Source organism: Centruroides sculpturatus, unplaced genomic scaffold (assembly GCF_000671375.1).
Source record: "Centruroides sculpturatus isolate CEXI.00-Female unplaced genomic scaffold, Cexi_2.0 scaffold139, whole genome shotgun sequence".
In the NCBI taxonomy this organism is placed as follows: domain Eukaryota; kingdom Metazoa; phylum Arthropoda; class Arachnida; order Scorpiones; family Buthidae; genus Centruroides; species Centruroides sculpturatus.
Window position 1 is genome coordinate 369140 of NW_019384370.1, and position 13433 is coordinate 382572.

The following is a 13433-nucleotide window of genomic DNA, read 5'->3' on the forward strand; positions in this document are numbered from 1 at the left end:
ATGAGAAGTGTTTCCTGTTTAAAAACAAACGGAAGTCGTTAGTGTCACATATGAATTCTTTTTTAAAATGGTTATTACAAAGTTTTTATCTTTTAAAATATTTTAATAATAATGGTAATTAAACGTTATACGAAGGTAATTCTTATGAAGAGATGAACATTTTGTTCGCATAAACATTCATTAATAAAGTAGATCTTGAATAAAAAGATAAAACAAAAGCCTTTATTTAAATTGTTTAGGTGAAAGAAAGTAAAAGTAGGTTTTAAATTTTAAAAAATTGACTTTAAATTAACAATATTTAATCCGATCACCTACAAAATTACATTTAGGATGAGATATAAATGCATCAACTGCATCGTTTTATAATATCAGATTTTTTTAATTAAGCAGTTATCAAAATATCTGATAGCATTTATAGGCCCGTCTACTGTTTGTAAAATTTCCAGTTTAAAGACTATTAAAATTCTAAGACCTATATGATCTAAAATTCTAAGATTTAACTTATGTAGAATAGTCTAGTAACCAATATTACGCAAGTTTAACTAAGTTAGAAGCGTAATTTTAAATTCTTCAAGCGTTAACTTTATTAACTTGATGTATTTTGGATCTAAATATGTAACAGAATACTTCAAAAGATTTGATTTTATGTAAATTTCGTTAATTAATAAGTCTAAACATGATACGAATTTAGGCCATCCTTTTCCATAATTTTCTTATTAAAGCTGCATAAACTCATTTAAAAATAAAATAAGTATTTTAACATGTAACTAATTTATACAAAAACTCTATCCACTTTTAACTTTATTGCACGAAACCAGTTAGCGTAATGATTTAGTCAATCAAGTTTCGCCGTTAAGTGTAAAAAAAAATATAGTTAATTCTGATTAGTGAGCGTAATGAATTGATTAATTTTAATGCACGTTTAGTCATTAAAAAAAACTTTTTAGTAATTATTTAAATAAAAGCTATTAACCTTTAACTTTTATAATTTGTAAATAACATTTTAATAGTCCTATATGCAGTTTTCTATGAGGAATAAATGAATAATTATCGTAAATAATGTGTAGAAACGAATAGAATCTTACATTGTGAATACAAATTACTCATGTTTTTTGGTTAAATCGAAATTAAATAGAAGAATTTCTCACACTTTTAACAAATAAAATATGAGATTTTGACCTTGTTAGATCAGTAAATGCTTTAAATGTTTATTTATAGCGTATTTACTGCTATCAAGTTTTGTAAATTATGGAAAGAGAAGAAAATAATAGTTGACTCGAGAGGGGGTGAACATTTTAGATTTGAGACGACACTAATTGTGTTTATTGTCTTTTCAGTATGACAGGTCATGTGACAGGCCCAGTTTGACTCTAAAGTTACATTCATGTGGTGGGAGTAAAGAATTATGTCTTTAAGTGCTTTCAAAGTGTCCTGCTGATCAAACAAGGAAAGATATTTCGATAGCGTTAGATATCTTATCTTCAAAATCTCTAAATGAGGCTCTAACATAGGTAAAAAGAGATACTATTATAAATCCTTTTGTACAAAATTATGTCGTGTATCCATTGCAAAATTTTATAGCTATTTGAAGCCTTCTTTTATATCAAGTTTTATAAACATATTATATAAACGTTATATACTTTAACCAAAGGAAAAACTATAATTTATTCATTTTATTCATTGTTTATGATAGGCCTACGAAGTCAAATTTCAAATGACGATTTGTAATTTAAAAAATTGCATTTTCTATAATTAATTTACTTAAATAGAAGGTTGTTAAGTACAATATATGTAGCTTATTATTTTAATTTAATTTATATTAATTTTGCAGTAATAGAAAATCGTTATTCTCCTAATTTCATAAAGAATAAGTTACGCCTGTTTAGATTTATTCAATATTTTTAACAATTAATTTTTATTTGCTAAAGTTTACAATAATTAAACAGTTTAAAAGTGTTAAATTGCTAAAATAAAAATACATTTCTGATAATTTACTTAATTTTTATTAGGTGAAAAAGAGGAAAACTTAGGAATTCTTAATAATTCTAGTAACCTACTAATTATGTCTTTTCTCTAATTTTCAAGTTTAATTCCTAAATTAGGAATTAAATGTAGTTTCAGTTTATGTAACTGAATAACCTAAGTCTTAGTATTTTAGTTTCAATTCGTTTAGTTAAGGGTTCTCAGACCGCGAGAAGTCTTTGAAAGGAAACTATGTAAAAGTTGCCAGCAGGGTTCAAATTTTTATAGACTCCAGAACAGACTTAATCCCTCCTTTGAATTTTGCTCGTAAATTGACTAATACATCTCTGAACTAGTTAGAGGTGTTGTTTCTCTTCTGGCTAAAGGTGTGAGACCTCACACCGGGGACTGGCATCATGGGTAGAAGAGGGTCTCTTTCTCTCTCCCTATAACTCGCAGCCTATCGGGTGTTCTTCAGTCCTCATAAATTTTAAGGCTATAAGTTAAACTTGGGCTACTTTATTTGGTAATTTGAATCCAAAAGATAGACTATTTAAAATTTATGGGATGGTTGCCATGATTGAAATTCTAATACTAATTAAATTAAGTGAAATAACAATATCGTCTATACTACCGCCGATTGAAGTAGAATTTTGCGATATTTTAGAAGATCTGGTTACAAAAATTTAAGGACTTAGAAAACAAGAATAAGGAATCAATGCTTCTTAATAAGGAGTTAAAATATAATTAATTGGCGTTTAAATTTAAGCTTTATAGATTAATAAATGCTTAAAAAATTATTAATTAATTTATGTAGAAAATATTTAATGCACGCAATTTATTTTCTGTTATCATTGGATTCAGTATATATAATTTGCATTAAATCGATGTAGCGAACGAGACATTGCATAATTGTAATGTATGAAAGTAATGTACTTCTTTAGGTATAAAGGAGCGTTATAATTGTAAAAAAAAATTGAGTTTTGTAGAGATTATATCTACATTTTAATCTAAAAAATCCATTTTATATAGCTTTAAATTAACTAAAAGTAAGAATCTTTTAATCATCAACAGTTACTAATTATAAATATTTGAACTTTATTTATAGTAAAATCAACTTCAATAATTTGCTGTGGAAACGGAATTAAAGATCTTTTAATTAACAATAATGAAATTTATTATAAAAAAATTAATTTTCAAAATTTCTTTTATTCATAATTACTTGCTTAATGCACCATTTCTAATTTCTAAACTTCTAAGTTAAAATAAAATTAGTTAAATCGATAATCATAAATTTAAAATATATACAGATATTTATTTCAAATTGTAGTAAAAATATAATTAAATCACAATTAACGTGCCATGAAAGAGTAAATCCCGTAACAACCAGTTCTAAAAAAGTTTGATTTTATAATTCTGAATTTCTTAAGCTTATAAATGGAGCATTAAATAAATTTTTTAACGTTTATTTAAATAATAATAATAATGTTTATGAAAAAAGGAATTATTGAAAGAAACACATTAAACTTGAATAATTTTTTTTAATTTAACTTTTTTTTTTGTCTTTCTGTTTGTGAAACAATACAATTCTAACCAAAATTTCCTTCAAATGTTTTGAGGGATATGTCAGAGAAGTGAGGTAGTAAGCATTACAATTCTTAAAGAAGAAAATTATATATAGGCCTATGTACAATTTGGATAAGATAGAATTTTCACGAGATAAAAAAAAATCATTTAAGATATGTACCAGTGTTTTAATATTTTAAAATAAATTCCAACACCATATTGCACTTTTTCAAAGTTCACAAACGCGATAAACCTGGACTAGTGTGAGCTATGCAAAGAAGCTTAACCGGAGGACCATTCCTGCCAAAAATCACCAAACCCTCTAGTATATACTGTATATATTTATATATATGTACAATCGATTTTACTGGAATGTCGTTTCAAATATACAAATATCCATAATCCAGGAAGATTAATGACGCCTCTAGGAACTCTAAGATCAAACTTGAGGCGCTAGTCCATCGCATTCGGAGGAATCTAAAGAAGATTTGGAAGAAGACGGTTGTAAAAGTCGAGGTTGTAGATAAGGATGAAACCTTAGTCCAGGATAAATCCCTCCTAGATGTAAACGAGATGCGTACAAATTTGATCCTGTTGGAAGACCAGGATAAGATCTGTTATATGTACCCGACGACGACGATGTTCCTGGTTCTGTAGGAGAGGATCCGTTGTTAGTATTTAATAACGATAAAGGTGGAATAAATGTCCGAGGAAGTCCAAAATAGAAGCTAGCAAAATTAGCAGCAGTTTGGGGATGGGATGACATTATTGATGACAAATCGGCTACACTTAATGCAGGCACATGAGGAAATTTCCAAGGTACCGCTCCTTGACTGGCCATTAGAAGTAACTCGCTGTTAGTTGGGAGACGAGTCAATCCTATTATATATTAAGAAAATACTACATTTTAAAAAATAAGTTAATCATAAAATCGTTTTATGTTATTATAAAATAAAATTACGCCTAAAATTTCTATTTTTTTTTTTTCCTTATTAAATAAATCTTACTTACGCATTCTCGACTAACATTTAAAGATACTTTTTTACAAATTATCATTAGCATATTATCTATTTAGTTTCATTACGTAAATAATAACACAGAATTCCGATAAAATAGACTTATTTTATGATTATTTTTTCAGTTTTTCACGTTTAATGAAGTGAATTTTAATTCCTAATACTATTTAAACAAATTTTTCTTATGGAGATTTACTCTGAATGCAATTATGTAGACCTATAATAAAAATTACATTTAATTTATGTCATTTTTTTTTTATAATGAAAATCCATATACCTGAAGTCCCTGCCAAAGTAGGTTCAGCAGTTAAATCTCCAGTGACCAAAGCTCTAAACGGAGAATGTCGAAAAGCATGTTCTCTTAATAAAGTTTCAACGGATTCCCTAAAAAGTATATTAAATTAAATTAATTTTTTATGAAATTTTTAAATTAAAGATATAAAAATGATGATCGATATTTTAACTCTAGTATCAACACCTGTTGATATTTTTTTGCAACTCGGTTGCTTCTTTAATGTGACTTTAATGGTCCAAAAGGTGATAAAATTGCGAGTCTGCCCGACAATAAAAGTCTTTTACGTCTTTAGTTAGTCTTTCTTCGTTAACTGTATCGTGAAGGAACTTATTTACAACAGAAATAAAATGTAGTGAGCCTAATTATTGTATAGAATGGAAGTAACTGTTACTAGATGTCAATACGAATTCTACTAATGGAATATTTCTTTCTTCTACCTTAAATTAACCTCGTTATAAAAAATAAAGCATGTTATCATCAGTCTAAACAACGCCTCTTAACGCTAGACGTATATAATAATGGACTGCGGGGATAGTGAAAGGATAATTTATTATGAGACACACAAAGTGAGAGAAGGATGCAGATGTTAAAGAAACGGGACCACTAATGTTATTTCTTCGTTATGCAAGTTTAACAAAAGAAAAAAATCAATACGAGAGGGTCGAATTTAACTTTCTAAAGCTTTATTTTCTGTATAAACATTCATAAATTCAAAGTTTATTAAGTAAAAGAAACGAGACAAACGTTTATTTGCATGTTTTTTTTTTATTAATCAAAAAACTTGTTTAACTAATAAAATAATAATTCGTATAATTATTATTAAAACCTAGTATTATATTAATATATTCAGATCAAACTGTAGTCATAGCACACGTGTATAATTTATATTTATTTCTTTTTTAATTCAGTAGAAACTTGACCTATTCATTATTCTTTATGTAAAATATTCTTTGGAGTTTTTATTTTTTCCATTCCAATTACACGAGATAAAGAGTTAGATATATTTTTTATATGCCAAAGACAGTGCTGACAATTTGTTATGTTCAGGTGACTTATCATTTGACATAGTAAATTGCATAGTAAAAAGAAAGAAAATGAAAAACTTGATTTTTCGTAGAACTAAGGTAGATGAACTGCCTTTTTTTTACACAGTTTTAAAACTTTAAAGAAATCATCAATAAAATAGAATTAGATAAATAATAAGCGTTATTATTAAATAATTAATCGATTAAATGCGCTTTTATCATGTTATTAAATATTTTAGTACATCATCTTACCTCTCCAGATCAGTGAGTCGTGAAGAATCTCGAAAACCTTTGGCAAATGGATTACTGTCGATTTTTAACTTTGTAATCTATGCACATAAAAATAAAAATTATATTGATATACATTACGGTTTTATCAAATAGCTAATTATCAAAATAATTAAAGCCGAATTATTCTAAAATTTCTTTTAAATTACTTAGTTTTACTTCGTATTTAACTAGCGCTCAGTTAGGCCTAGTGGCGTATCCAGGTATTATTTTAAAGGAGTATAGATTTGTGCATAAAATTACTATTGTAAATAAATAAATAAGAATTGGTTTATATCAAAAATGCTTAATTTCTTAAAGAAGTTATTAAAAATTTTCTTTACATAGACCTATTTCTTTTAAATTTTTGGTTAAGGAAAGACATCCGCCATCTCTCGCCTTTAACAAGAAAATGCGCCATGTATAAATGAATTTTGCTTAAATAAAGTTAAGAGAAAATAAATTTATTTAGTATAATAGTTAAAAATAACGAAAATATTAAGTAAAGAAATTAAAGAAGCTTTGAATGTCTGTTCGATAGTTAATATCTAGTAGAGAAAGGCGTAACTTTTATCATTATACTTAATATTATTTTAAAAAATAGTAATAAAAATTAAACCATTTAGAAATTTATTTAAAAATTTTTTTAAGTAAAAGAATTTAATATTTTTTAATAGTCATATTATAGTTCTTTTGATATAGGCTATAACTTAACAATTTAATTTCACATCAATCATTTAACTAAGAAAGAAACTAGATACAAGACGAGTTTTGACAAAAATACAATCTAAATAGTGGCAGGTGTCAAGCTTTTTACTATAAATAGCATTTATTCTTAAAGTAAAATCTCTAAAAATGGCAATTAAACCCAACACATTAAGTTACGAAAGAAAAAAAAGGGGGGTAAAGAACAGCACACAGGCCATTGAATCTGATAATCTATCTCGAGAAATTTACGTTGGAATGATCAAAAAAATATTTAAATTATAAAATTTACATAACTTATTTTCGAATTAATACGTTATAAAGTTGATATTTGAGATTAAAAAGTTCTTACCAGTTGATTTTGATATGCTGTAACTGCAGTAAAAACCGTTTCTGGGAAGATATAAGTTCTATATAATTCTGCTTCCAAGTCGGTAATCAAGGGCGGACTCGAACTATCGGATCGAAGTCGGATGAGATGGATTCTTGGCTGGTACTTGTGCATTGAGTTAAGCACTATCTGTAGAAGAGAATATTGCCTAATAAAACTGCTGTTTATTTACCCTATACAAATAATGTTGAAAGCCTAAACTTGATAAACAAATATAAGAAACGTAGTTCTACCTTCCTATGTAAAGATATTATTATTATTATTATTGTCGAATTAAAATTTAAACGAGTTTCTAATTAATTACTTATAGCAGATTTTAATACTAACGAAATTTAATCCTTAATCGAGTTTTTGAATTGAAAATGCAACTTGCTCTTGGATCTATAGAGCAGTAAATACTTAAAATTATTTAATTTTTAGCGTATTTTTATTAATAAAACAATTTCCTTAAGATTTTAAAGCTTATTAAGTTAGAATAAAAACGCATTAATAGTCGAAAACACGAATTATTTATGTAATATCGCGCATGGAGTTAAAGATAGCAATAAATGTTAGGCCTATTATCCATGTAAATTAAGCGAAAAATTTTGAATTGGTAAACTTTAACAATATTATAAAGGTTAATTAAATACTTATTAAAATTCAAATATTATTGTGTGGTATAATTTTTCCATTTAATCTATTTTTAAAATGAATAAACTCATATTTAAATTAAGAAACGGAATGACGATAAAAATAAGTAATTTCATCTGTAAAAAAGGAATAAAATATTACATTGGTATTATTATACAAAGGGGTGCGAAAGTAAGTATACAATTTTTATTATGGAAGGAAAAAAAGTAGAAGAGAAAATCATTAATTCTTATGCGTAAATGATAAATAAGAAATACAAAATAGTAATACTGTAATGAACTCTGCACCAAACATCTGTATTTCTCAGATTTACAATTGTATACCTATATTTGCATTCCTCCTGTATTATTACAGTTAAACTTGTGTAAACGGACTCGTATAGTGGCGAATATTTTTTTCCAGTTTAGCAGAATTTCCGTTTTGAATAGGTTTTTTTAAACACAGAAAACAGCTGAGTTTCTAAGAATTTTTTCCGTTTAGACAGGTTTTCGTTTTATTAAGGTTCCGTTTTAGAAAGGTTTTACTGTAATAATTTGAATGTTTTTTCTTTCCTTCTGTAACTAATGTAAAAATTTCTAATTTTAACATTATTTTCTTATTCATTTACCAAAGAAATGAATCAAATTATCGCAAACAAATATCGTTTTTCTTTTTTTTTTTTGAAATCATTTATCTTTCATTCCCATATATCTTAGATTATTCAAATAATTTTCGGCGTAATCCTTCATTTTCCTGCTTCAATCAATACGTTATAGGTGATAGTACGCTATTTTACAGCATTATTCAAAACGAAAAAAATATTTTTAGAGCATCACCCGAATATTATTGATCTACACAGAAATCTAAAAGAAAAATTGCCGAATCTTAATAGTAAAAAAAAAAAATATAGAATTAATATAAAATAACAATTAAGTTTCTAAAACAACAACAAAAAAAAATGGCAAAGATTGATAGGCACATTATTAGTTTACATTAGAAACTCAATAGTCAAAATGTAAAATGATAAATAAGGAAAATAGATCTACGAAAGCATTTTTGTAGGTAACTTACATGCCCTTGTTTATCCATCTCATTATTTGTCAGTTTTACTTTCTCAAAAGACACAACTTGCTTGCGAAGTTGGTCTCCTGTGAAAGGAGAGTCGGGATGGAGGTAGAGGCGAGCAGGAGAGGGGGGATCTGCTTTGCCTGCCACTAGCCACGATGATCGATGATAGGCATAACGATACCTCTTATTGTCTATGGGCACGATATCCAGTAGCACTGCATATTTGGTGTGGCTCTCCACTCCGCTAAACGATATTCTCAGCGTTGGAAACATTCTCCTAGTAGATAAAGTTTAATCCATTATTATACTGTATAAACATAGCTATTAAACATAATCTTAAGATTAGGTTATTTCTACTTCTATAATAAAAAAAACCGAAATTATTTAGTAAAAAATATAAACTTTTTTCGTTATTCAATAAATTAAAACTTTACTTTCTTTTATTATCAGTCGAGAGAATTTTCTACGAAAATTTACAAAATTTTACTTTTTACTTTATCGTTTTATGCTATATTATCAACATTTATTGAATAAACTATGATTAAGTTAGGCCTAGTAGAATATAAATAATTTTTTTAAAGAAATTAATATAATTTACAAAGTTATTTTGAGTAAAACTTTGCCTTGTAAATGAAAACTTTCCAGTGAAAAGAAGAGAAATGATTGAAATTTCTGAAAAAAATTTATTGCTAATTTGATGAATTTGTAAAATCATTTAAAATAGCCTAATGTTTTGAACCTATATCTTATCACACACAATAATTTTATCTTCTTTTATTCATTTGACGAATAAAAACAAAATTTCAAAATAGCTTAAATGGATTTAACCAGTTTGTAAAGACCATTGATTAAATTTTATAATTCTCTCGACACGATTGACAATTTTATGCTTACAATTTATCAGTGATTTATTTCTGATAAATCTATATAAAAATATAGACGATAGAAATAAAATTTAACTTGATTATTTGGCAGGAAGATTTCCTATAAATCTATTTACAGTTTTTATTTATTAAATACGTATTAAATTATAGGCCTACTCCTACACGTTCATTAAAATTCGCCTGTAATGTATTGCACATAACGCTTACATTTTATAATGTAATGTAAAAAATAACCGGTTAATGACGAAAAATTTATAAGATTGCTTTAAAATATTTCTTCATTTCTATTGTAAATTTTAAAAGTTTAATAAATTTTTTTTATTGTCAAATATTTAATACAATTTTAACATTGCATATTTCCTTGTAAAACATCAAAAGAACTGATGAAAGAAATTTATTTATTTATTTATTTAATCTGTAAAAACCTTATTCTTTCATTAGATAATAAGAATAATTTGATACTGATTGTCATTTTCGTTTTTCTCGAAGGAGAAACTGAAAATTCAAAATTCTATTGAAGAGATTGTCAAAATATAAACCTAAAATCTCTATCTGGAAATTCCGTTAGAATGATTTAAATAATTAAATATAGACTAACTTTCCTGTATAATTTTATATTTATCTTTAAAAAAATAATGTTTAAAAATACATTTAACTATCAAGTTAACATATAACGGCTTACAATTGCTAGATTTCTGTGTAAAGATGTGTATTAATTCTGTGTAAAGATGATTCATTTAAAGTCAATAATAATTGTTAAGAAGTTTTAAAAAACGAAGTCTTGTTTAAATAAAAATAAAGATGTGCAGCTTAAACTTTTGAAAAAAAAAATTATAATAAACAAAAAATCAAATCTAATTAAGGATGACATTTGTAGCTGGAAACAGAGTTTAGAAGCCCTTTAAAAAGTCATTAATATGAGGGTTATATAGGCTAAACAATCGGTGCCACTTTTTGAAGCACAAATTCTGATTTATAAACTTAAAAAAATGAGTTTATGCGTTCCCTGGACACTCACAAAATCCTTCTTGACAGCCAAAGCGGGGAAGATGAGATGCAGATCTCCTAATCAATAAATTTTAAGCAATCTCATCTGCACGATTTCGATAAATTCTTTAAAAATAAAATAAAAAATCTTGTAATTTATCATTTAAAAAATATAAAGTCCAGTAACTGATTTGTTCAATATATCATGCTGTCTGTTCATTCCAATTAAGGTCTGCTTTATTCCCCATCCGAACACATACCAGATGACTATATGTGTAATAATTTTATTAACAAGAAAGTAGTACAGGTCTATCTTGGTTAACCTTTCTAAATTGATTTTGCAGAAGGGGAAAGGGAGAAAATTGCCACTCTTTCGATTCTTTGCCTAAATAGCATTTTATCCATTATTTATGAATATTAAAAGAGTGCTAGTGTAATCTTATTTTCTATATTTTTTTCTTTTTTTTTTTAATAATTGAAGCAGGAAACTTTTTCCATTATGTATTTTATCACCTTTATCTATTCGTAGCTGTATAATTCTTTAAAATAAAGTTAGGATGTAATGAAAACCGCATTAATACTTAAGTTTCGTATCAGTTTCAATGCGATTAAAATAGTTTCTAATGAGGTTGATATCAATCTCAAATATTCGATATTATTATTCTGGTAAGCTATACTTTCAATGATAAACTTTTTAATTGTCTTCTAAAGATTAATGTAAGCATTTAAAATCGTATTTGAAAGGCTCTCGAGCCTTTCTCATTTTAATAAAAATTTTATTACTTCCTACAGGCTTAATGAGACATTACGGGATTGAAGGAGATCCAAGAACAACTTTTAATTGTCTAATTTTTTTTTTACTTAATTCGCTTCAGGTTTAGAAAATTAATGACATTAAATAGCTTTAAATAATCTGATTTAATTGTTCTCGTTTATTTCAAATCAGCATTGGATTTAAATATATTTTTTAAGAATTTTTTTTATTGCAAATGAATTTGTTTTATTGTTCTTATATATTGATATAAATTATAGAAATTAGATAATATTTAATTTTTTTAATTAATATAAGTTAAGATTATTTTTAAATTTAATGTAATTATGATTTTATTATTGCAATTTTATTGTCTGAAATTTGAAAATTTTAATGGCGTAAAAAGTTTTGTAATATCAATGGGTTAATTTATTGCTTATAAATCTTTGGAGATGCGAAAATTCTATAGAATGCTATATATATGTAAACAAACAAAAGCATAAAATATAGATTTCTCGAGGTAATTGCACCAAACAGGGCCCTACATTTGCAAAAAAACACATTCTATTTGATTGCCTTCACACTTCCATCAAATATTTACACATGTAGAAGATGCACTTCTTTCTAAAATATAACAGACATCGACCTATCACAAGCAGTTGGAGGGATCAGTAATCTGCTCTTCTGCATTTTAAAAGCGGCTCCGCCCCATACGGCCAAAACTCCTTAATTAAAGCAGAAGAGTGGGAAATGAATGAGAACAAGTGTAAGAAATGAAACACTTGATAGAAACGGGCGTAGTACAGGGGAGAGATTTGCATCTCAGGCTAATGTTTAAGTATTAATGGGGGGTGATAGTGACATCAGGCCCGCTAACAACATTATAGGCAATCACCAAGTTGAATGTTCCGGATATGGACCGATGGCTCCATCCCCTGTTACCTCCCACCCTTCTTCTAGTTTGAAGTTGTGCAGATGTTTTCATTGCAGGCAATCATGATGTGTAGTGTGTTGCGTAAGAAATTTCACAAGGCAGATGAGTTTCGCTTCAGCGATACACTCGCTAGCAAGGGTGATAATAGTGCAAGTGAGGACGAGAAATGAGGCAAGCTAAAAGTGGTAGGAAAGGTGGCTGTAAGCTATAAAAGTCAATTTAAAACGTAGATAGCACTAGTATTATTTTTCGAGTCTTGCCTTTGAATGTTTCACAAAACTTCGGGTTTTAAAATGGTTCGTTTCTCACATTCTCGGGAATGGTGGAAAGCCATAAAGTTAAGAATGTAAAAAAATAAAAAAAATAATATTATTCTACTTTTAAATCGAACAGTTAAATAACAGATAGTAAAGTTTCTAAAGTAGTCAACAAACGAATTGTTGTTTTCCTCCTCATTTTATTTTTATATACAGAAAAGTATTAGGAAAGTGGGAGTTGGATAAGGTTTGTAGTCCTTTCAACAGCATTTTTTGGCGAAAAAAGGGGAAATGTTGGGAAAGATATAAAATGTACGATTGAAATATTCTCGATTTATGTTCCGTTGTATAGCATCCTTCTATAATTTTATATAAATTACTTTTTTAATACAAAACTAAGTCTTTTATATGTCGAATTTACTTCAGATCACTTCGCATTTGTAGTTTCCAGTTCACTTTACAACCCATAAGTCTAGCAAGATTTAGGGTTGCTATTGAGTATTATATGGTATTAAATTCAAAATGTATGTAAATGATCATGGTAGCAATGATTTGCATAGACTTATAGATACAAAATTGAAAAATTAATATTACAAGATATTTAAATGCATTTATTATTTACCTATTTAAATGCTAAACAGACCTATGATCCCATTTAAATGAAAACTTTAACATTCATTTAAATATAGCGTAGAAGCGAGCGAAGAATTTCG

General features: G+C 27.0%; 1 protein-coding gene across 1 annotated transcript; it reads right to left on the bottom strand.

The window, feature by feature from the left end:
- Nucleotides 1–3482: 3482 nt before the first annotated feature.
- Nucleotides 3483–9186, bottom strand: LOC111614219 (T-box transcription factor TBX20-like). The gene is made up of 5 exons (XM_023355605.1): nucleotides 8911–9186; nucleotides 7189–7356; nucleotides 6117–6193; nucleotides 4822–4928; nucleotides 3483–4407 (listed from the first exon to the last, which is right to left on the bottom strand). Exons 1-5 carry the CDS (start codon nucleotides 9178–9180, stop codon nucleotides 3968–3970), a joined length of 1062 nt encoding a protein of 353 aa, XP_023211373.1. The 5' UTR covers nucleotides 9181–9186; the 3' UTR covers nucleotides 3483–3967.
- Nucleotides 9187–13433: the final 4247 nt, after the last annotated feature.

Excerpts from the sequence above, each read along its gene's own strand:
- LOC111614219 (XM_023355605.1), bottom strand. The coding sequence starts at position 9,180 with ATGTTTCCAACGCTGAGAATATCGTTTAGCGGAGTGGAGAGCCACACC. Across the intron at positions 7,357-8,910 it reads AGATGGATAAACAAGGGCAT|ATAGTGCTTAACTCAATGCA; the intron begins GTAAGTTACCTA and ends TCTCTTCTACAG. Across the intron at positions 4,929-6,116 it reads CGACTCACTGATCTGGAGAG|GGAATCCGTTGAAACTTTAT; the intron begins GTAAGATGATGT and ends TATACTTTTTAG.